This window comes from Microtus pennsylvanicus, chromosome 2, assembly GCF_037038515.1.
Source record: "Microtus pennsylvanicus isolate mMicPen1 chromosome 2, mMicPen1.hap1, whole genome shotgun sequence".
NCBI classification, from domain to species: Eukaryota; Metazoa; Chordata; class Mammalia; order Rodentia; family Cricetidae; genus Microtus; species Microtus pennsylvanicus.
In genome coordinates this window covers 143,785,566-143,809,353 of record NC_134580.1, presented here as the reverse complement: position 1 = coordinate 143,809,353, position 23,788 = coordinate 143,785,566, and the positions used below count along the sequence as shown (strand labels likewise).

Sequence of the window (23,788 nt, the reverse complement as noted above, 5' to 3'; positions counted from 1 at the left end):
TGTTCAAGGCCAACCTGGTCTATAGAGTGAGCTTCCGGACAGCCAGGATTGTTTACACAGAGAAACCTTGTCTCAAAAATTTTTTTTAATTAATTAGTTAAATGGAAGACCATGTAAGGAAGAGACAACCCAGAATTGGTCCCTCTTCACCAATGCCCAGGCTCGAGATTAACATCCCCACCACCACCACACACCTACCATGCTCCCAGAACTGTCAATCACCTCCTTGTGGCTGCTTTCTAGAATAAGACTGGGCAGGTACACAAGACCCTTGAGGGTCCCTGAAAGGCCAAGACCCCATTGGTACAAGTCAGACCACAGGAAGGAAGCCGGAGCACATCGGATGGGCGAGGGCCCCCAGTGCTTTAGCAACCTCAGACAGATTAAACTCCCCACCCACAAAATAGGAGCAAGATACTAACTCTTAAGATGCAAATAGCTGGGGCTGAAGAGAGCACTCAGTGAGGAGTGTTTGTGCGGCACTGGGTCCTCCCACACTCTTTCTGCCATCTTCCTGGGCCATGGTGCGCATGAATGTCCTGTCTGATGCTCTCAAGGGCATCAACACTGCTGAGAAGAGAGGCACTGTAATGAAGCATGGTTACATCAGTGAATTCGAACTCACTGTGACCAGAGAGCTGGAAAAAAATCATTGTGAATCTCATAGGCAGGTTGAACAAGTGTGGAGTGATACACCCTATATTTGATGTGCCACTCAAAGACCTAAAAAAAATGGCAGAACAATCTGCTCCTGTCCCGCCAGTTTAGTTTCATTGCTGGCACCATGGACCACGAAAAAGCAAAATGAAAACACACAGGAAGGAAAATTCTGGGGTTCTTTTCCTAGAAATGTAAAACACATAAAAAAAATCCTCCACAGAATGGGAAGAGGGGGAGAGAGGTATGTTTGCTATTCTTCCAGAGGACCTGAGTTCATTCCTCAGTGTGTTCTTAGGTTGGGAGGCTCACAACTACCTGTAATTTCAGCTCCAGGGGAGTCAACGCCCTGTTCAGGCCTAAGTGAGCATCTGCACCCACATGGTACACATATACATACAGGCACATACACAGACAAACACACACACATTAAATAAATAAATAGAAGCTTCAGGATGATGCTAAAAACAGTATTCTGGGGCTCTTGCCACTCAGCTGCCCTCTCTAGACTGAGAAACTGCCTTTAAAAGCACAAAATTTACAGATACAAGCTTGTGTTAAGATATGGTAAGAGACGTTCGTACAGCCAGCAGTGAGCAGTTGAGATGAATGAGTATATAGAAAAGTAAGCAAACAAGATGTTGTTAACGCCAATGAAAACAAAGAGTATCGCACAAAGGAGAAGCAATCAGAATAGACACACTCTGGCTCAGCCAGGACCACTGTTTGTGTGATGCAAACATTGAATATTTATCTAAAAACACTATGTAATTCTTCTGAGGTCTAAGAAATGAGTATGAAAAATCTCTTTTTCCTAACATTTAGAGTAACTCTTTCAACTGGGTGCCCTTGGAACAAGGGTGAAGATTGAAAGTAGATTTAAGTGTTGAACACTATGGTGCCTCTTCTGTTTTCCTAGTTCAGAACTAAGAAAGGGTTATTCCTACGGCATCACACCTGGAACCATCTCTGATACTTTAATGGATCTGTAACATGCTGTTACTGGTCTGCTGGCATGTTGCTGCTTGGGCAGTTGGATGGCATCTCCCAGACTCTGCCCTTCTTCACCTGTATTGCTGCTTGGATTTTCAACCTAACTCTATCCTGCCTTGCCATAGGCCAAAGCAGCTTTATTTATCAACCAATGAGAACAATACATATTCACAGCATATAGGATCCCACAGCACTAAACTTTTTTTTGAATCCTTGAAGCAAGCCTAGAATCACCAGGAAGTGATTCCCTGGTCTCATTGTCATGCAAAAAAACCACAGGGGGATGTCTTCGCCTTGTAGTATTTGCTTTAAAAAAAAAAATCCTGAATTTGCATAAGGCCTTTGTGTGTCTATAAAAGAGTTTCAATGCACACCTCAGAAACTGATATCAGAGCTTGATTCCTGGGAGAGAATCTGGGGTCCCTGGCAGTAATAACCCAGGGGAACTGGGGCAGAGAAGAGCTTGCTTTTCATTGTATGCCCAGGTAAGATTTGGATATTTCCATGTTTATTTAACCTTACAAAAGAGAGGCAGGCTTGTGTGTGCTTGCTTTGTGTGAAGTCATCTGATGAAAATAGTGAAAACCATACAGTGTGTCACCCTGAGTTAGGTGCCAGGCGAGACTCCAGGCCAGCTCTCGGGAAAATACACGTTGTGTACCCACCGCCCAGCGACCAACAGGTTCAGTCTTGATCATTCCCATAACAGCAGTTTAGCCCTGATTTTACGTTTCAAGTTGTGTCTTCACTGACATTTACCTTAATGTAAAAGATTACAAGTCATTGTTAAACATTAGAGAATCCATTTTAGAATGGGAATTCCCCCCTTTGTCCCTGTCTGAGACTCCGGCGAGAGTCACCTGGGGCATGTCTCTGCTCTGTACACACCTGCACCACAGTTCCAGCACATCTGGGTGGCACCCAAACATGCGTGGCCTCAGCAAGTTCCCTGGGAGAGTGTGAGGCATCCATGCAGGCAGGACCACCCGTGGCGTGATCAAGATGCAAACACAAGATGAAAATTCCCGTGTGCCATGCTCTCCTTCAGCTGTGTCCCTCGGGGCCCAGCGGGGAAGAGAAGCCACTCAGAGAGTGACGGTCATCAGAAGACTGAGAACTGAGAGCTAGTGACAAAAAGGATGGAAAAGTCAAGAACAATGTGTTGATGTGAAGGGACAAACCAGAGGTAAATGAAACCTGGGAGCCACTGCCTTCTCTCCCCTGGAAAGCAGGGGCGGGAGAAGAGGGGGAACAAAAGGGAAGGGTGGCGATTTCAGAGTGAGTCACCTGGCAGGGGTGAGGCCACTGTGAACCACGAGGGGACCCATCCTGGACTACAGGGGGGACACAGCCACGGAGACCCGATAAAGGACTGATAAAGGATCAATCCTCAGACTTCTCCATTCTCCCCATTAGACAGACACAGCAGCAAGCCAGAAGCCTGGGAAGCAGAGATGAGCATGGGTTCCCTGAGATGCAGAGCAGAGGCCACCCACCCAGCTGCCCATCAGCCGTGGTCAACGAGATTGTACCTTAGCCGGCTATTTGGCCACACTAGCCATCACTGTTAGCCTTTATTTAGAAGAACATGGGGAGTGTAAAAACAGCAGCTATTTCACCAGCTGAGCCATCTCAGCAGTTAAGAGTCCCGGCTCCTCTTGCAGAGGACCCAGATTCGATTCCTAGCACCCACACAGTGGCTCACAACCATCTGTAATCCCAGCTCCAGGGACTCTGACACTGAAGCTGCCTTCTGGACTCCTTGGCCACCAGGCATGCATGTAGCACAGACAGGCATGCAGGCAAAACACACACATATATATATAATCGAATTTAGTTAGAAGTGGAAAACAGCAACTGTTATCAACTTTAAATGGACTCTCTAACGCTCCTGTGCTGTCCTACAGTAGCTTTGCTCTTTACTGAGAAGGGAAACATACTTCCCCAGAACAAAGGTTTGCTTTCTTAGTTATTACGTTAGTTGAGGTTCTCATTGCTGTGACTGAATGCCTCACGGAAGCAACTTCCAGGAGAAGATTGCTTCTCTCAGGATTTCAGAGGGTTTACTGTCTGTCACGGTGGAGAAGGCACTGCAGGTGTGCTCTGTTGTGTTCTTTCCATGGTAGCAGGACTATGGAAGCCTGGGCTGTGTTGTACCATCTGAGAGGTCTCCCCAGTGGTCTACTTCTTCCAGCTGGGCTTCATTTTCCAGAGGGTCCCCAATCTCCCAAAATAACAATACTAGTCAGAACCAAACTGAGAACCAAAAGCTCAAAATGTGAGTGAAGAGGAGAGGGGAAACAGGCTGGAAGAACTTCCGATTCAAACCACTGCAATCACCTTTCAAGGCAGTCTTTACACTGTATGTTCACACCTTCATTCACCTTCCAAGGCAGCCTTCACACTGTGTGTTCACACCTTCATTCACCTCCCAAGGCAGTCTTCACTGTGTGTTCACACCTTCATTCACCTTCAAAAACAGCCTTTACACTGTGTGTTCACACCTTCATTCACCTTCAGAAACAGTCTTTACACTGTGTGTTCACACCTTCATTCACCTTCCAAGGCAGCCTTCACTGTGTGTTCACACCTTCATTCACCTTCCAAGGCAGCCTTCACTGTGTGTTCACACCTTCATTCACCTTCCAAGGCAGCCTTCACTGTGTGTTCACACCTTCATTCACCTTCCAAGGCAGCCTTCACTGTGTGTTCACACCTTCATTCACCTTCAAAAACAGCCTTCACACTGTGTGTTCACACCTTCATTCACCTTCCAAGGCAGTCTTCACACTGTGTATTCACTGTGGAGGCCCAAAAATGTGAGCCTATTTCCACCTTGTCTGAAGGTCAGCGTTTGTTCAAAGCTGTGGACAACAAGTTTGGCTACACTTCCTGACCTAGGTGTGGTTACTTGGTCCTTTTGACATTAAGATGGCCCACGCAGGTGGATCCACACCCCACACTCCCCGACCAAGAGTCAGGATATTCAAGCATACTTCTGCTCCTTCTTTTGAAATAGGAGGTTTGACCTTGGGAGTGGTAGCCTTCAGGATACTTGGCCTAGGGTGGGTTCAAGGCCTACTCAACAGAATGCTAATGAGTTGATGTCTCAAGTTTAGAAGCAAGTAGCTGTTCTAGTTGTCCTTTGCATCACGTTAAAGTCATTAAAGCCGTCTTTTGTCTGCTTCCCCCTGTTGCATTGGGGTATAAAAGTATATGGAAAATTAAACACAGATGACTTTAGGATTTACTGAAACTCCCTCCCAATACTATCCTGATGTGGGATTTACCATTCCCAAATATTGTTTGTAAATGTTTCTTTACATTTAAAGGGGGATATGCCATAGAGATTTGCATTGGTATGGATCTTGGTTTATTAATACAAATTTAAGGTCAATTTTGTTATATGCATATGTATTTCTGATCTTGATTAAGGTGTGATTGTGTAGTTTATTTTAAAAATGTAATGTATAACTTAGAAATACAGGTTACTAGATAGTCATCATAATAGTCAAGACTGTAGTCATGTTAGTTATGTTTTCTACCCTGGTAAGTGGTATTTTTGTCCAAGATGTCTCCAACAATTCACACCTTCATCCATTCATCTTCCAAAGAAGCCTTCAAACTATATATTCACACCATCCAACCACCCATACTTTTCCACAAACCATGCAAGGTCACAGGCACCAGAGGATAGCGTCCTTGAACATTGGCAGAACTGTGAACGGCCACCCTAGTATGGGCTAAATCAAACATATAGGAGGCTGGAGTGGCCAAGTTAGTGCAAAAACAGTGACAGAAAAAGACACAGTTGGTGTCAAAAAGCGTGACAGCTGGAAAAGGCGCGAAATTCAAAAACCAGTGACGTTACAAAGCCCGCGGCGAGAAATATTTCCAGCCAAGATGGCACTGATCAGAAGGGAGCGGGGAGGAGATAGACTTATTTACAGGAAGATGATTGGAGTTAGGGATGGGGTACGATGACATAAAGCACTTGGTGCCCTTGTGATCCCCATTAGGGGCCATAGGAGCTGTGGATCATGCAGATGTGACTGCTGATGTGATTGGCTAATTCCCCTTTCGCTTCTTCTGGGATTCGTGGGTTTTTGCTTTATAAGTTACATGCTGTAAGGAAGTAAACAAGTTCCTGCTTGGCTCGACTGTCTGATTGTCTCCAGGACCCCAGGGTCTAGCACATCCCCTCCTCAGCCAGGGCCTGTATCAGGTGGCTGGCTCAATTCTTTAGCGGGGGGTGTAGAGAGGGGACCCCCCCCCCCCCCGCGCGCCACAAGAAGTACATTTCTTTGTTCTCTTCTTCCTCATATATGTGGGTTGTGGGGCTTGAACTCAGGACTTCAGGCTTGCATTTTTGAATGGCAAGCTCCTTTACTGGCTGAGGCATCTCACTGGTCCCATAAAAGACACAATTCTAAAGGAAGGGGCATGGAAAAGTTGCACATGGTCCAAGACATGTGTATAAGGAACCTATTATGTGCCGAATCACAGAGTGCGTCTGTAAAGAGGTCTTTTGTTTTCAAATGCTTATTTCGTAGGGATTTATTGCAAGGATGGCAAGGCTTAACATGCAAGCATTGAACAGACTGAAAGTCTAAAGTTTAGTTTGAATAAAGGTCCTTTGCTTTTACATATGAATGCAGGCTCCCTGGTGGTTTTGGGAGGACCCACAATCTCCTGGCATCTGCGGCAGAATGAGGGTCCCAAGTAGAGCGAGGCGCAAAGGTGCAGGGTGGCCACAGAGCCCCCAGACTGCCTGGGGTGAAGTGGTGGAATCCGGACCCGGGGGTCTCAGGTCCCTTCTTGAGTCCCCGGGAGAGCACAATACGAGAACCCGGCTGGGCGCACCGGGCCAGCGCCCTCTAGGCAGCGGAAGTGGCGCGGACTGTACATCCGTCCCCGCCTCAGAGTTGGGAGCAGACAGGCAGAGTTGGGGGGGTGTGCGGGGAAAAAATGCAAGTGTAAAGTCTTTGAAGCATGTAGGGCGACCCGGGGGCTCCCAGAAACGGCACCTCAGGTCTGAGGCCATGAACGCGAGCGGCGAGGGAGACAGCTTCTCTGGGTCGGTGCAAAGTAAGTGCTGGATAGATACAGCTAGTGCCCGCCGCCGGGCGAGCAGGCCCCGTGTATCTGGGATCCGGGTGACGGCGCACCTCGCATACCCTCATCCCCGGCCCCGAGAGAGGCTGGGCTGGGAGCAGAACCCCTGTAACACCCCCAGGGAGGCATGGTCCGGGAAGGCCATGCCTTGCACCATGCCTTGCAGAGACCATCACCACCTTCCCTGCCCGCCTGGCAGAGTTTGGGGTGTAGCAGAGAGAAAAGAAAGTGGGGTGACCCGGGCAGACAGGTAGTGAAACTTCTGCCTCAGTGGCTCAAGTCAGAGCACTGTGGACAGGTTTGTAACGCTCTCCCCAGCACTCCGGGTGGGGGGGGGGGAGAATAGGGAAGACCAGGTTGTGGTGGCTTGCTCTGAGTTTCGTGTTCTCTCGTTTCCTGGCTTTGATTTTACCCCCCCTCCAAGTTCTTAGTATGTCCGTACGCCTTTGTTTCCCAAAGTATGGGCCAGGGACTGAACCGAGGCCACCACCTGGAGCGCCAGCGTGTGTTTAAAACAAGGCGGCTGGGTCCGCCCCCCCAGGTCTCCGGGGGTGGGGCCAGAATCTGAGGTCTTCCCTGAAGCACCGGAAGTTTGAAAAGCCCTGGCCCCGGTTTGCAGACACCTGGCTCAATTTGCTAACTGCTGTTCTTAGAGCCATTGGTTCCCAAACTTGCTTGCGTGTGCCCTACATGACGTATAAAACGGAGAGGTTTCACTGAACCCCAGTCCCCCCCCCCATCATGTCTCAGTGTCTCCGGGTACCATGCACTTTAAAAGGGACAACCCCACCACGTGACCTGGTTTGGCGTTGGAATTGGGCCCCCTTTCATGCATTAGCCCTTTTACTCTTTAGTGGCCCTAAGAAGAGACCTGTCTTGCCCTCCTCATTTTGCAGACTGAAAACCCAGGGCTAAAATCAATGTTAATAGTGTCAGTTTAAAGATGCTAAGAAAAGTCCCCGTTGTGACTTACTTCTTTCGTGAGTACCAGAAGCATAACTTAGTACCGGAAACTGCTTCCTCCTGGACACCAATACTAGTCCACCACGAAGACTACCTTAGCTGAGCAAATATGGCTTCATTCTCACCGTTTCCCTAGTACTGGGGCTGCCCCTGTGGTCACCTTGTTCCTGGCATCATCTGTTGATTTCTGAGGCATTCTGCAAGGTGACTTCTAAAGTGTCGCTCCCCCCAGCATCACTTTCCCTGGGACGTCAACCATAGGACACCTCAGGCAAATGCCTTGTCTTAGTCCTGAAGGAAACTGGACAGAATCGAAATAGCTTATAATTTTCAGAAAATTGCATGGTACGGGCACTGTGTTCTACAAATGTAGTCTTGAAATATTTAACTTGACTAGTTACAGACATTATTATATGATACATGGATACCATGGAGTGACATGTTCCCACTAAGCAATTATATGTATAAAGAATTTTCATGCTTGGTATTATATAGGGGAAAGATTAGCTTCACAATAGAGTGGAAAAAAATGAATTTTTAAGCATAAATAGAAAATGTGTTTGTAATGTCCATGAAAGTACAAGTGGCTAATATTATGAGTTTTTTTTTCTGCCAGTTCTTACTATTCCAGATTTTATTCTGTGCGAGTTTTATTATAATGCAAGAGAAAATTTTTAAGTTTTTATTTCTATTTTTAATTGTATGTGTACATAGGAATGGGTATGTGGTTTTCAGAGCCAGTGCTCGTGGAGGTCAGATCCCCTGGAGCCGGCGTTGCTGGTCGTGTGCTAACGAGTGTGGGTTCTGAACTCAGACGCTCCATAAGCAGTAAAACTACAGAGCCATCCCTACAACTCCGCAAAGGAAAAATTTAAGGATAAAAATTAAATTTCTCGTATTGAGACTTACTAATTAATTGTTATCTTGCCAGAAGAGGGCATCAGATTCCATTATCTAGATGGTTGTGAAACACCATGTGGGAATTGAACTCAGGACCTCTGGAAGAGCAGCCAGGGCTCTTTAACCACTGAGCCATCTCTCCAGCCCAATTGTTATCTTGTTTAACAAACGTTTATATAGTGCTTTCTTTCACTTTTGTTCTGAGACAGGGCCTAGGTGTTTCAAACTGGCCAAGGCCCACGAGGAGTCTTAAGACCCAGCCCTCCAGCCTCCACCTCTCTAGTGGCTAAGATTGCATTACTGGCCTGTGTGCCTCCATCAGCCACACCATTTTTAGGAGGTGCTGGGGTTTGAACTTGGGGCCTCAGATATGCAAGGCAAGCCCTCTACCCACCGTACTACACGTGAAGCTATATTACCTTCTAATATAGTATCAGGTACCATGCTAGTTGCTTTGAAGCTCTCAATACAGTTACTATCTCTCTCTCTCCTCTCTCTCTCTCTCTCTCTCTCTCTCTCTCTCTCTCTCTCTCTCTCATTGCTATAAAAAACAAAACAAAAAAAAAATGATGTCCCTGTTAGTTAAGAATGAATTTAGTCTACAAGTGCCAGAAACCTGAACTGTACCATCCCAATTGATCTATTCTGGGGTTGCATTCAGAGACCAGGGAAGTGGGAGCAAGAATCAGAGATTTTGGCATTTTCTTCATAGTTATAAAAGTGTCTGCTGATGTGTGAACATCGCGTCTGCATCAGCATCTTTAGGAAGAGGAAACCACAGCTGGCCTTGCTCCCTTTGTGGTGTGTGTGCTGGAGGAATCCGCACATCTGCCAGAGCACCGTTGTGAACTAGTGGGTTTGTAGGTGATGAGGCGTTTGGGACTGTGTGTTGGGATTGGGGCAGGACTCGCCTCAGTCCCTGGGAAGGGCTAGGCAGTCCTACACATCAAATTAACTTTGTCTTTTAGTGGTTGTGTGTGTGTGGATACACTGGTATACATCCTTGTGTGTGAGCATGTGTGGAGGCCAGAGGACAATCTCTGATGTTGTTCCTCAGGTACCATTCCTTGGGTTTTGAGACACTTGCCAAGTAGGCTTGGTTGGCCACTTAGCCAGCAAGTGTGGGGATCCCCCTGCCTCCTCCCCTATGCTGAGATTACAAACTCACACCCTACACCCAGCTCTTTACATGGGCTCTAGGGTTTGGACTTGGGGTCTCATGCTTGCAGGGCAAGCAATCTGTGGACTGCCTCCCCAGCTCTGAAAGAACTCTCTTGTAAAACACAATCCCCAAGCCCTCAGTGGTGCCCGTGAACAGTGCTGCGTCACAGACCGTGGCTCCCATCTGGGGACACAGCTGCTATGACAGAATTTGGAGTAGGTTTCCAAGAAAGAAGGAGGGACATGACCACGTCTGCCTCCTGCCGTGACACTGATCTGAAATTTATCTGTGATTTTTCCTTTGTCCCATGGAGTCCCCGGAGGCACCACGGTCCTGGTAGAGCTGACACCGGACATCCACATCTGCGGTATCTGTAAGCAGCAGTTCAGCAACCTGGATGCCTTCGTAGCTCACAAGCAGAGCGGCTGCCAGCTGACCAGCACGCCGGTGACAGCCCCTAGCACGGTCCAGTTTGTGTCGGAGGAGACAGTGCCTGCCACCCAGACCCAGACCACCACAAGGACCATCAGTTCGGAGACACAGACCATCACAGGTACACAGGGTGGGGGAGGGGAAGGATGGACAGAGGTGGCTGGCTGCACCCCCCTACACACCTCTATGGGACCTGTTTGGATGGACGGCTTGCCCAGGTCCTAGCCCCTCAATCACTGATGCGTTATTTTTAACCAGCACTGCTGGGAAGGTTTGGAGGCTTTTAGGTTTAAACCATGAGTGTGCATTGTGAGAAATGTCACGTGTGTAAGTAGACAGACAAAGGCCAAGTTTCTGAGCCAAACCTCCAGGTGCTGAGAAGCAGAATCTCGTAGATATTTGGGGTGGGTATGCATACGAGCCCTGCGTTGGCATTGTTTGTGTGATAGACGAACATAAAGAATGTCTGGGGTCTTATCTTGGCTTGGTTTGGCTGGTTTTGGGGAGACACAGATGTTCATTTAGAGATTAAAAAACAAAATAGCCAGGTGGTGGTGGCACATGCCTTTAATCCCAGCACTAGTGATGGAGGAGGGTCATCTGTCTATTTGTTACTTTCATTGGTTAATAAAGAAACTGCCTTGGCTTTTTGATAGGGCAGGATTTAGATAGGTGGAGTAGACAGAACAGAATGCTGGGAGAAAGAAAGCATAGTTGGTCAGACTGCCATGGAGCCAGCCACCAGGTCAGACATGCTGAATCTTTCCCGGTAAACCACCACACAGATTATTAGAAATGGGTTAGTCAAGATGTGAGAGTTAGCCAGTAAGAGGCTAGAGATAATGGGCCAGGCAGTGTTTAAAAGAATACAGTTTCCGTGTAATTATTTTGGGTAAAGCTAGCCGGCAGCCAGGAGCCGGGTAATGGGAAGCGGCCCACAGCTCCTTACAACACACTAGGGAGGTAGAAGCAGGCAGATCTCTGTGAGTTCAAGCATGGTCTACAGAGTGAGTTCCAAGACAACAGGTACACAGAGAAACCCTGTCTCAAACAACCAAAAAAAAAGCAAGATACCACTCTCCGAGATGCTGGGTGCTCCAGGAATTAAATAATGCATTTCTTGGTGATTGGACTGCCCTCCCCAGAGGGAGGGAATTATGAATGTAGCTGCAATGACATTACTTATTTTCACCCCAGAAATACAGGGTCTAAAAATGAGCATGTTGAGAAAAAGTTTGCAGCTTATTCATATAAACAGCCTTCTTATATAAAGAATGTCTAAAAACCAACAAGAGCAGAGGACCAGAAGCCAGTGGGAAAGTCGGTAGAGGACAGCCGAAGGGTGTGGTGAACACATCTGGGCGTGGTCCCTGAAGGAGGAGAGCAAATCAGGCTAAAACCGGGCGTGCAAATTCCTACATCCTGGATAGTCCTGTGATAGCTTTCAGATTTTAACGCTTAAATTTTAAATCTCTGTTTTAAAATTTACCGGAACACTAGGCAGAAGAAATGGCCCAGAGGGTAAAGGTGCCACTATTGGCAAAAGGAAAGAGTGCTCTCCCAGGGTGGTCTTCCAACCTCCGCCCACATACACTATGATGTGTGTATGTGCACTTACATAACGCACACACATAAATAAATGAGGAAGAACTAATTAATGAACTATATCTAAATACTTGTAATAGGTCAGTCTCTAAGAGTTTATGCTGTAAAGCTTGATGGCAGATGAAGGGTGTTCGTTACAGTTTTTACTGTGGACAAAGTCAGTTTTATGTGTGACTTTCAGGGGAGAGGTGGGTAAAAGCATGTCAGACACCATACAGCGCAAAGTGCCCGAGCCTCAGAAAGAGGGGCCGTGTCTGTGAGAGAGCAGGGCGGGTGTGTGCAAATCTAACAGTGTTACACTGTTACAGGAAGCAAAATCGATGAGAGCCTGAAGGGGGTGGGTGTGGGCGTGGGCGTTAAGGCCCGGCACAGACTTTGGTAAACTGGAAAAACCACGCACAAAGCAACTCTTCTTTGGGTCCTTCCAGTTCTGTGTTTTGATTTTTTAGTTGCAAAAAAAAAAAAAAAGATATGAATTTTCCTAATTAGGTTAAATTATGTTTGTGTGTGTGTGCCAGCAACTTTAGAGTTGATTCTCTCTACCAGGTGAGCGCTGGGAATCGAACTCAGGTGGTCAGACTTGGCAGCAAACACCTTTACCAGCTGAGCCATCTCAACAGCCCAAATGTTCTCGGTCTCAGCTCCAAGATCTACCGGAGCCAAGGGTCAGCCAACTTCCCACTTTTATAAATTATTCATGTGCTGTCTAAAATTTGAGACCTGAGGCTGGAGAGCACTGGCTGCTCTTGCAGAGGACCTGGCTTCAGTTCTCAGCACCCACGTGGTGGCTCAAAACGTCTGTAACTAGTTCCAGGGGATCAAGTTCCCTCCCCCTGGCTCTGAGAGCATGTGCACAGGCAAGGCACACATACCACACTCATGTTCATGCACATGCCTGAAAGTGGCACATATACTATTCTCCAGTCCACACACGTGCTGAAAATGGCCCGCCTACTACACCCAGGCCCACACATATATACATAAAACAGTTCTGGACAATAAGCAGAATTTCTTGAGGTTTTGTTTGTTTGTTTTTGATTTTTTGGGACAGGGTTTCTCTATAGCTATGAAGCCAGTCCTGGAACTCAAAGATCCACCTGCCTCTGCCTCCCGAGTGCTGGAATTAAAGCATGTCACCACCGCCCGGCTTTCTTGAGTATTTTTAATGCTTCCAAAATATGTGTCTGGAGAGATTTTAGGATAGGATAATAAACTAACCCTTAAAGGAAGTAGTCAAGAAAATATGGAGTCTAGAAACCACACAGTACTCAGCACTCAGGAGGCAGAGGCAGGCAGATCTGAGTTTGAGGCCAGCCTGGTCCAGGACAACCAGGGCTGCTATACAGAGAAATCCCGTGTGCCGCCGCCCCCCCCCCCCAAAAAAAAAGAGAAAGAAGTCACTTTGCAGGTGGTCTGTTGCGACCTGCTTGGGTCTCAGCTAGATAAGGAGAAACTGCCTGTGGGGAAAAGATGGGTCCAGGAGAACCCACAGATCCAGGGCTGTCCTGGAACGAGTGCTTCGTCCTTTTCCTCATGGGCATCTCCCTGAAGAGAGCTGAGCTTCCTGAAGCCCCAGGAAGAATTGTAAGACAAATTCCGAGGGATTCTGCTGCGTGGAAAGCTTTGAACTACACTCTGCCTGAGGCGTCCACCACACTGACTTCTGAGCCTTTTCTTTCTCTATTGCTTCTGCTAGAAATGCCTTTCCCAGCTCTGCCCGGCTGTTGGCACCTGGTGACAGTCTACACACACAGCTCTGACCTCCCTCACACACATGCCCTCCACATGTACAGCCAGGGCACACACGTTTTTCCTTGCAATTTTTCCAGTGAACCCCATTTCTTAGCACCCTAGAGCCCTGGCAGGTAGTGTTCCCTCTGCCTAGAATTGCAGCTCTGACCTCAGGCCAGGCGTGGGGTTCTCTTGGTATCCAGTTCAGGGAGACATCTCCTGTCCAGAGACACCCAAGCTCATATCCCACATCCGTCTGATAGCTCTGGCCACAGCTTCATGCCTGGGCTGGCACAGGAATTCTGTTGATAATGGTCCATTAGAGGGCAGGGATGGCTGCTGGGGTCGGTGAGACGTGCAGAGTCTAACAGATAAAGTGGCGACTGGCTGATGTGCCAACCTCAAGTGTCTGGCTCTCTCTGCCCGACTCGGCTGCCCTTCTCCAGACAACCAAACAGGATCCTGCTTGTCTTTCGTCTGGACTCCCCTCTCACCCCCACCACCACTTGGACTTAGCTGCTCCGTTAGCTATCAGTTCTAAGACCCGCTTGTAGATCAGGGTCCTTGGGGGAACTTGTTAGACACCAGTACCCAGGCTCCACCTTGGAGGAAACAGGATTTCTGAGGTGGAGACTCCAGCTTCACTGAAGAAGCTCCCTGGGGGACCCACGGCTCTGGCAGGTTGGAGAGTCACTCACTTGGCCCAAGGCCTCAGACCTTCCCATGTCAGTGACGATTTCTGATGGCTCCCATGCCCTCATTCTGAGATGGCCCTTGATGAAGCCAGACCTTCCCTCAACAGTTCCTTGCTGCCCAGGAGTCATGGAGCCACGTGAAAAGTAACCAGTGCATTAGCAGCCATACCTCAGCTCTAACCCTCACAGCCACCCCAAGAAAGGAAGAAAAAGGCCCATTCCCCAGACCAAAAAACAAACAAAAAAAAAAAAAACCTGAGGCCAGGGCCAGCAAAATGGCTCTATGGAAAAGGCACCCACCATCAAGCCTGACAACCTGTGGACCCACATGGTGGAAGGAAAAAAAATTTCCACAGATTATCCTCAGACCTCTCTATATGTGTGATAGCACACATACACATATAAATAAATAAGAATGGAAGGAGGGAGGGAGGGAGAGAGAGAGGAAGGAAGGAAAGAGAAAGGAAGAGAGAGAGAGAGAAAGAGAAAGAAAAGAAAACAAGACTCGGAGGTGAAGCCTCCCAGCTCACACTTGAGTAGATCCTTTTTGGCCTGTGGCTCTGCCTCTAGACTGTGTGGGTCTCCTGTGATTAGCACCATCCCCAGAATGACCCCAGCTGTGCCTGGCTGTCCCCGCTGGATTCCACTTGCCCACCCCCATGCTCCCATCTGCATCTAATCTTGACATTCAGAGAACAGCACTGGCCATGAGAGGAAGAAAGAGTAGCCTCAGAATGAAAGAAAATGCTCGAATCATGACTCCAAGGGCTTGTAGCAGCATAGGCCCAAACCAGTCCCTCGGAATGTGGTTGACAGTTGCAGGGTGGGGCAGACTGAGAGGCCACAACATGAACTGCATTAAAGCATTGCAGCATTGGGAGGTTGAGAACCACTGTTATAGAACTTAGGATCACCATCCCAGAGGTGGCACTTCCCATAATGGGCTGTCCCGCCCCATCATTCACTAATTAAGAAAATGCCCCACTGGCTTGCCTTCGGCCCGATCTTATAGAAGCATTTTCTTAAGTGAGGCTCCCTTCTCTATGATGACGCTAGTTTCTGTCAAGTTGACATAAAACTTGCCAGGACAACTGACCCCTGTCAGCTTGACACGCAAACATTGCTTTTCCGTTAGAGCCTTTCCTTTATCATTTATCCTCAAGATGACTCATTAATATTAATATACCAATATAAAACAAATAACTTCAAAAATTCAAATACATTAAAAGTTTAGTCTTTTTAAAAATCCCAAACATTTTTTAATTTATTTATTTATTAAAGATTTCTGCCTCCTCCCCACCACTGCCTCCCATTTCCCTCCCCCTCCCCCGATCAAGTTCCCCTCCCTCATCAGCCCGAAGAGCAATCAGGGTTCCCTGACCTGTGGGAAGTCCAAGGGCCACCCACCTCCATCCAAGTTCAAAGTCTTTCAGCTGTGGGCTCCTATAAAAATCAAACTTAAGCCAGGCAGTGGTGGCCCACATCTTTAATCCCAGCATTTAAGGAGGCAGAGGCCCAGGAGGCTGGAGGCAGGTGGATCTCTGAGCTCAAGGCCCACCTGGTCTCGGGAAAGAAAAACAAATCAAAATTAAATTACTTTCTTCAGGAGGGAAGAACCAGGGCACAGTCGCAATCTGCACAAAGCAAAACCAAACTCCAACAGTGTAAGAAGCTCAGTGCCCAATTATCTGGGATCCACTCACCATCTTCTGGGCTCCTCCAAGGGGCCTGGGTCAGTCCTCCAGCTCCGCCCCCTGCAGTACACACAGCTTGTCTTCTGGGCTCAGGCTGGCTCCACTCCACCGCTGCTGCTGTTCTTGGTGGTCATCCCGGGTACCAACATCTCCAAACTGCTGGGGTCGCGTGCTGCAGCAGGGCCGGCTTTCACCAATAGCCTCTCCTGAGCTCTTCTCAGGGACTCCAGCCCTGTCACACGGTGCCAAGCCTCAGCCGCTCTCCATGACCCCTGCACACACACCTTCAAAACCAACAGCACCTGCGTGACTCTGAACGCTACCAAGTTCAGCGGTCAGCACGAGGTATAACCTTGGCCGGTGTGGAACACAGCTTCTGTGTACTGACCCTGAGGGAACACTTCCCAGAAGTTTTCGCCTCAGTGATGCTGAACTTTTCTTTTTTCGGCTTTTTGAGACAGAGTTTCTCTGTGTAGTCCTGGCTGTCCTGGAACTCACTTTGTAAACCAGACTAGCCTTGAACTCAGAGATCTACCTGCCTCTGTCTCCGCAGCTCAGGGATTAAGGCATATGCCACCCCCACCCAGCTGATCTCTTCTTAATCACTGCTGGATTTGCAGCTCCAGCCGACCAGCATCGAGTATCCCAGCAAAGCAAAGGTTTCACCTTCCTTAATGGTCTGGTCTCCTATTAGTCCCAGCTGATTCTGCAGCCCTGCTAACCAGAACCACAAAATCTTCCCACAAAACTCCCTGTAAAGTCTTTGCTCCTCTCTGAAGCTCCACAAGCCAGACCTCCACCGTCTGCACTGCTCACAACAGCCTTATCTTCCAAGCTCCTACGGAAGAGCCCGCTGAGCTCTCAATAATCAGTGGCTTTTCTAGCCATGAGCACACAGGCAAGTGGGCCGCTCAGAGAGACTGGGTGTAGAGACGGAACAGTGCTTGTCAGAACTCCACGGCTGACCTTCAGTGGCCAGACCTCCACGACAGTTCCCCACTGAGAAAAGTGGAAACTGAGTTTGCTCAGATGCCAAAGGTTGTGAGACCCTGGGTATCATCTGTCGTAAATCAGTGACAGCGTCATGAAGACCCCAGAAAGGTGCCGGTGAGCAGACCTGGACTCTCAGCCAGAGATTAGAGTGTGTGTTTACAAATTGTCATAGCGGAAGAGGAGGTGTGTGCTGGGAGGTAATGGCTGCATGCAGTTTATTTTAGCAGGATTTTTATTTATATGTCATTTATTTATGTGCACATATGTGTGCCTCTGTGCGTTTATACCGTGTGCAAACCCCTGGAAGTGGAGTTACGAATGGTCATGGGCCGTCATGTGGCTGATGAAAATCAAACCCAGGTCCTCTGCCCGAGCAGCCGGTGCTCTTAACCACTGAGCCATCTCTCCGGCCCCCTCGTGATCTTCTTAAAGAGGTCCCCCTGGCCACTGTTATGGTTCAGCTGAAACCATGCCTCCCCAGATGGTGTCAGGAGTGGAGGTGGAAGTGAACTCCATAAAGGTAATTGGGTTTTCCCGGTGAGGAACCCAGAATGGGATACTGTTGGCACCGGAAGTGAAGGTGAGGACCTTAATAAGGAGGCATCACTCAAAGACAAAAACCAAGCCAAGTCAACTACCCTTCAAGAAAATCATCCTGAGGAGGAGGAGGAAACCACATGTTAAAATCAAGCTGGAGGGGTTGTTCAGTGGTTAGAGCACTTGCTACTCTTGCAAATGATCAATGTTCAATTCCCAGCACCCACATGATGGTTCACAACCATCTGTAATTCCAACTCCAGGGAATCCAATGACCTGCAATGGTATCAGGCACACACATGGTGCGCAGACATACATACAAGTAAAATACTCATATGCATAAAATATAAACAAATCATCTTTATGTCCTGGTTTGGGACACACACCGCTCTGTATTGTGACATCTCCTTAGATCCTTCCTGACTGTGACAGTTTCTTGGGTTTCATTTTCAATGACCTGGACGGTTTCTGAGGTGAAGTGTTTTGGTTTTTCAAGACAGGGTTTCTCTGTGTGTAAACCTGGCTGTCCTGGAACTCACTCTGTAGACCAGGCAGGCCTTGAACTCACAGAGATCCGCCTGCTTCTGCCTCCTGAGTGCTGGGACTGAAGGCCTGCACCACCACCGCCTAGCTGAGGTGAAGTATTTTTACCAGCTGCCCTATGCTGGGATTTATCTGTTGTGTTTCTCATTTTGCTGGGACTTTGGTCTTAGAAGAAAACGGCCTATGGCAAATAGAGCTAGGTTATGATGGCAGGTCTGGGTTGATTCAGATCAATATATTCGGGAAATAAAGTGGGTGGTAAAGGCGGGACCTCTCCACCTTTCCTGTCCCTGGTGAACATAGATCGCCTTCACTTGGAACCAGGCCTCCCATGGGCAAATGCTAAAACCAAGAACATCATTCACAAAATGGGCACGAAAAATTATAAGCAGAAAAATTCAAGACTTCCTTATTTTTTTAATGATCTCATTTGGGATCTTTTTGTTTTCTTCTGTCTTTACAGTTTTGTTTTGTTTAACTCTAAATTGCAGTGAGATGTCACGGATGCCTGAGTTTTGAGAGAAGTCCTGGAGTTTTAGGACTCTCTCAGGAGAGTGCCTTGTACATCTGCCTACAGTTAACGGTGCCTACATGACATCAGTTTTAGGGACATTCATTGCTCGTTCAAGAGGTCTGAAGCTGGGGCTGTGGAGATGGCTCGGCACTTTAAGAGGACTTGTTGCTAAATCATGGGAATCAGAGTCCGGATCCCAGCGCCACATGACAAGTCAGGCGTCTTGCAGACACCTGTAACTCCAGCTCTTAGTGATGTCCCCTGTCTTCTGCAGATGCCACCACACACAAATAAATAAGGCCAATCTTTAACATCAAAAAGAGAAGGGAGTTCAAAACTAGGGATGGTGGTGTATACCTGTAGCATGATGCATAAAAACCCAGAGACAAAAACTGGGGTTCAACCTGAAGGTGAGAAAAGCAGAACATCCAGCCACTGGCTCCCACCTCAGTCCAAAATGGCGATCCTGCCTCCAGGAATCTCAGAATGAGGCTATCTGAGAGCTGTCTCCTCCCGTCTTATGTTCCTCTCTAGGGGTGGGATTAAAGGTGTGCACCACTACTGCCCAGTTTCTATGGCAACTTGTGTAGCTACTGGGATTAAGGCAGGCGGATCTCTGTGAGTTCGAGACCAGCCTGGTCTACAGAGCTAGTTCCAGGACAGGCTCCAAAGCCACAGAGAAACCCTGTCTCGAAAAAACCAAAAAAAAAAAAAAAAAAAAAAAAAGGTGTATGTCCCCATTGCCTGGTCTGTAAGGCTGATCAGTAGAGCTGTTTTACTCTCTGATCTTCAGGCAAGCTTTATTTGTTAAAATACAAATGAAATATTGCTACCTACTTGTAGTCCAAGTTTATAGGAGCTCAAAACCAACCTCAGCTACATAGTGACTTGGAGGCCAGCCTGAGTTATGTGAGACCCTGTCTTGACTGGTGTTTTAGAGCCCTAGACCAGCATTTGTGTTATGGTTGTGGTTGGATGGTCACTTTGTTGAGACTGGGTCTCATCGTGTAGTTCAGGCTGTCTGGGGCTCACTATATAGACTAGGCTGGCCTTGAACTCTTAAGTGCTGGAATTAAAGGCTTTTTTGCCACCACCTTCAAAAGCACTTGTTTTTATTTGAAGTGTGAGGGTTAAGGCAGGTTTGTAGCTCTGGCTGCCTGGTATTCCCTGTGTAGACCTGGCTGACCTGGAACCCACAGAGATCCACCTGCCTCTGCTCCCTAAGTGCTGGAGTCAAAGGTGTGTGCCACCACACCCAGCCACTTGATTTTTTTTAATTAATATTAATAATTTAAAAAAGTGCAAATAAAAACCATCACATACCAAAATTAACCAATTTTTTTAAGGATTTTTTTAATGTATGTGAGTATTTTCCCTCCATTTGTCTATGTAGCCCATGCATGCCTGGTATCAGTGAGATCAGAAGAGGGCCTCAGATCCCCTGGAACTAGAGTTACAGACAGTTGTGAGCCACAGTGTGGGTGCTGGGGATTGAACCTGAGTCCTCTGGGAGAGCAGCCAGGGCTCTTACCCATTGAGCCATCCCTACACCTCACACACTTGATTTTTGAGTGAGAGATTCTTGTTTCATGCCGCATTAGCTGGATTGAGTTACGTCATCGCTCTGCGTCACGGAAATTAATAAGCACTGGGTCCTTTAGTTTCAGCTCCAGAATTCGTCTTTGAACATGGCTATCAAACTTACCTGCCCACGGAGAGCAACGAAAACCAGACAGCCACCGTGATCTCGCTCCCTGCCAAGACACGTGCCAAGAAGCCCACCACGTCCCTTGGGCAGAAGAGACTGGGCTGCTGCTATCCAGGTAAAGGGGGCTCTGGGCACAGCAAGGGCAGACAGGGTTCATAGGATTTGTTTTAATAGGGGGAGGCTGGGTCCTGACTCTGTAGCTCAACCAGACCTGGAATTCACTATACCACTTTGGTGGGCCTCGAACTCATGATTCTCCTGCCTCAGCCTCCCACCTGTTGGAAGTAGAGGCCTGAGCCACAGTGCCCAGCTTCTTGGTGAATTCTTATTATTCCTAAAGGTTTATGAGTGTAAGTCTACTCCTGTGTATAAGCCTATACCCTCCCCCTCCCACGTGTGTTGGATGCCCAGAAGAGGGCGTGGAACCCTCTGGAACTAGAGTCACAGGTGGTTGTGAGCTTCCGTGTGGGGGCTGGGCACCAAACCTGGGTCCTCCGGTAGAGCGGCCTGTGCGCTAACTTCTGCACCGTCTCCAGTCCTGGTTACTCTGGTTCTTATGAATCTTCAGTCTTCTCTAAACAAGAGAGCATTTGTCTGCCTGATGGCTGTCTTTCTGGCCCATGGGCCATGTTGTAGAACAGTGATTCTCAACCTTCCTAACACTGCCACCTTTTATTCCATACAGTTCCTCATGTGGTGGTGACTCCCAGCCATAAAACTATCCCTCTGCTACCTGGATAACTGTAATTTTCACTACTGTTATCAATCATCATGTAAATATCTGATATGCAGGATATCAGAGGAGGTCACGACCCACAGGTTGAGAACCACTGTTGTAAAGTATGAATCCACGCGTCATTATTCTGCTGATTCTTTTGGTTTTTAGGGTTCTGGGGGGTTTGGGTTTTGTTTTGGTTTTGTTGTTGTTGTTGTTTGGAATTTTCAAGACAGGGTTTCTCTGTGTAACAGCCCTGGCTGTCCTGAAACTCTCTCTGTAGACCAGGCTGGCCTCGAACTCACAGAGATTCACCTGCTTCTACCGCTCAAGTGCTGGGATTAAAGGCATGCGCCACCACTGCCCGGCCTCCTTTTGATGTTGGTTTGTGTCAGATCAGTACTGTACCATGTCTGGCATGTGTTGTCAGTGTCTTTCCTGTGTTGCTGGCCATCTCCCCGTTGTGTGGCAAGTCGACCACTTCGGTTTTCTCTGGACTCTTCCGTTGGCTTTTTCAGGTTGCCAGTTCAAGACTGCCTACGGCATGAAGGACATGGAGCGCCACCTGAAGATCCACACAGGTAAGTGACGTCATTCACTAGGTAGAGTACCCTGAACACCCACCCAGGAGAACCTGGGGACCCAGAGATGTCGGACATGTAAAAAGGCCCAAGCCTTACAGAGGTCAAAGGAACACAAGTACAAAGTAAATAAACATACAGTTTGTACACGTGACTATGACAGAAACATATCTAAAGCAATCAAAACCCAGCAGTAAACCAGGCAGTGGTGGCACACGCCTTTAATCCCAGCACTTGGGAGGCAGAGGCAGGCGGATCTCTGAGTTTGAGGCCAGCTACAGAGTGAGTTCCAGGACAGTCAGGGCTGTTGCACAGAGAAACCCTGTCTGCACCCCTCCCTCCAAAAAAAATGAAAACAAAAACAGCGGTGGAGGACGTGAGCACTGAGCCAGAGGCCAGGAACTGCCACGGCCACGTGAGCCATAGCCACGTGAACCATCCACGTGAGAAGTGACGTACTGTTGTTAATCCGCATCAGATGCAGATGGCATTCAGGTGGGAGATGTGTCCTGTATGATACCACGTTAGTAAAGAGAGAGGAGAGTGTTTGTTTGTGTCCAGGGCTGGGGTCAAACCGGAGGATACATGAGCTTTGTTTTCACCGGTCATTTGATTTGTTGTTGATGTTGATTATTTAGAAAAGATCTCACTATGTAGCTCAGGCTAGACTAAAACTCATTATATAGCCTGGGCTTGCTTCCAATTCTCATACCCCTGCCTCACTGGGGTCATAGGTGCTCACCACCACACCCGGCCAGGGACAGCGGCTTTCCCACAGCTGCTTTCTTTACTCGTGACACAAAGCACAGAAAGGGGAACCTAAAGTGGTCTGCTTTAGAGCAGCAGAAAGGGCCAGAGGATGGTTCAGCAGGAAAAGGAGCTTGCCACCAAGCCAGATGACCTGAGGTCAGTCCCTAGGACCCATGTGGTGGAAGCGGAGAACCAGTTTGGGAACTTTAGAACATTGTCCTCTGACCTCCATGTGCACTTTGTGATCCACATGCTCAAGTGTGAACACAAGCACACACGCACATATCAAACACACACCCGCACATACCACACACACACACCACACACAATTTTTAATGTAACCAAATTTTTAAAGGAGGGAAAAACATCAATGCTTAGAAAAAGGAGAATTAAGTGGGGGTATTTTAATTTTTTTGGTACAGTCATCCTTTAGACCCCTGGGATTGCTGTCAGGGAGCCCCTCTTCCCAGAGATGCCAGAAGCTAAGGATGTTCTGCACAGTGCCCACATTCGCCCTCCGGGTACCCACTGCACTACGGAGGACTGACCCTTCTCGCCAGAATGCCAGTCCCACACTCTCTGTCTTCTCAGTGCGGTTACTGCTTATGCTCCAAATATCATTTGCTCCACAGCCATTTGAATGCACAGTTGCAGGGCCCTCTGGTTACAGAAGCCAGCTTGCGTGCTGTTATGGTTTCCAGATGTTACAGATAGAGAAAGAATTGCTGCCAGGCGGTTTTAGAGGAAGTCTGAGAGGTTCCCGGTCAAGTGACCCAGAGGTGTAAATTCCAAAGGGAAGCGTACAGAAACGAGGGAGCGAAGGATCTTCTCACATTCTATCTGCTGGGCAGCCTCAGCCCTTCGAAAGCTCAAACAGCTAATGGGTGTCAGCTGTGACCCATGAGTGGCACTGGGGTCACTGTCCTGTCCGCTGGGCCTCACACTGCCAAGTCACATGGACTTATTCTAATTACCGAAATATTAACTTTCATAAGAAAACAGTGCCCCTCCCCCAATATGGGCTGCATGGGTTAGGGTTTCATCGAGTAAATTGCACACATTATCAGTGACAATTGGGGAAACTGGGTCAGAGTATAAGTGAAGACATATTGGTTACTTTATTGTTGCTGTAGGATGTCCAACCAATGCCACTGGAAGGAAGGAAGGTGGGGAGGGAGGGAGGGAGGGAGGAAGGAAGGAAGGAAGGAAGGAAGGAAGGAAGGAAGGAAGGAAGGAAGGAAGGAAGGAAGGGATGGAAGTTTATTTTGGCTCACAGCTTGACAGTGTCCAGTCCATGGTAGCAGGATCATGAGGCCGCTGGTCACATGGTACCCACAGGCAGGAAGCAGCTGGCCACACAGCATCCACAGTCAAGAAGCAGAAAGTTGAACCCCAATGCTCAGCTCACTTTCTCTTTATTCAGCTCAGGACCGCAGCCCAGGGATGGTACCATGCCCATCCAGTCAGACTTCTCTACAGACCCCCTCACAGACACGCTCA

The 23,788-nt window shown here is 48.1% G+C and overlaps 1 protein-coding gene and 1 pseudogene across 2 annotated transcripts in view; both read left to right on the top strand.

Annotated features, from left to right (window-relative positions):
* The first annotated feature begins 521 nt into the window (after positions 1-521).
* Positions 522-847, top strand: LOC142844443 (small ribosomal subunit protein uS8-like; annotated as a pseudogene).
* Positions 848-6,553: 5,706 nt separating this feature from the next.
* Positions 6,554-23,788, top strand: part of Zfp64 (ZFP64 zinc finger protein) — a 62,614-nt gene continuing 45,379 nt past the window's right edge. Inside the window, exons 1-4 of one of the 2 annotated variants that reach the window (XM_075963166.1) lie at positions 6,554-6,738; positions 10,104-10,343; positions 20,196-20,357; positions 21,476-21,538. In XM_075963166.1, the coding sequence (XP_075819281.1) occupies positions 6,693-6,738; positions 10,104-10,343; positions 20,196-20,357; positions 21,476-21,538 (511 nt within the window). In that variant the 5' untranslated portion in view covers positions 6,554-6,692. The remainder of the gene's footprint in view (positions 6,739-10,103; positions 10,344-20,195; positions 20,358-21,475; positions 21,539-23,788) is intronic. The other variant, XM_075963167.1, reaches the window with a different exon arrangement.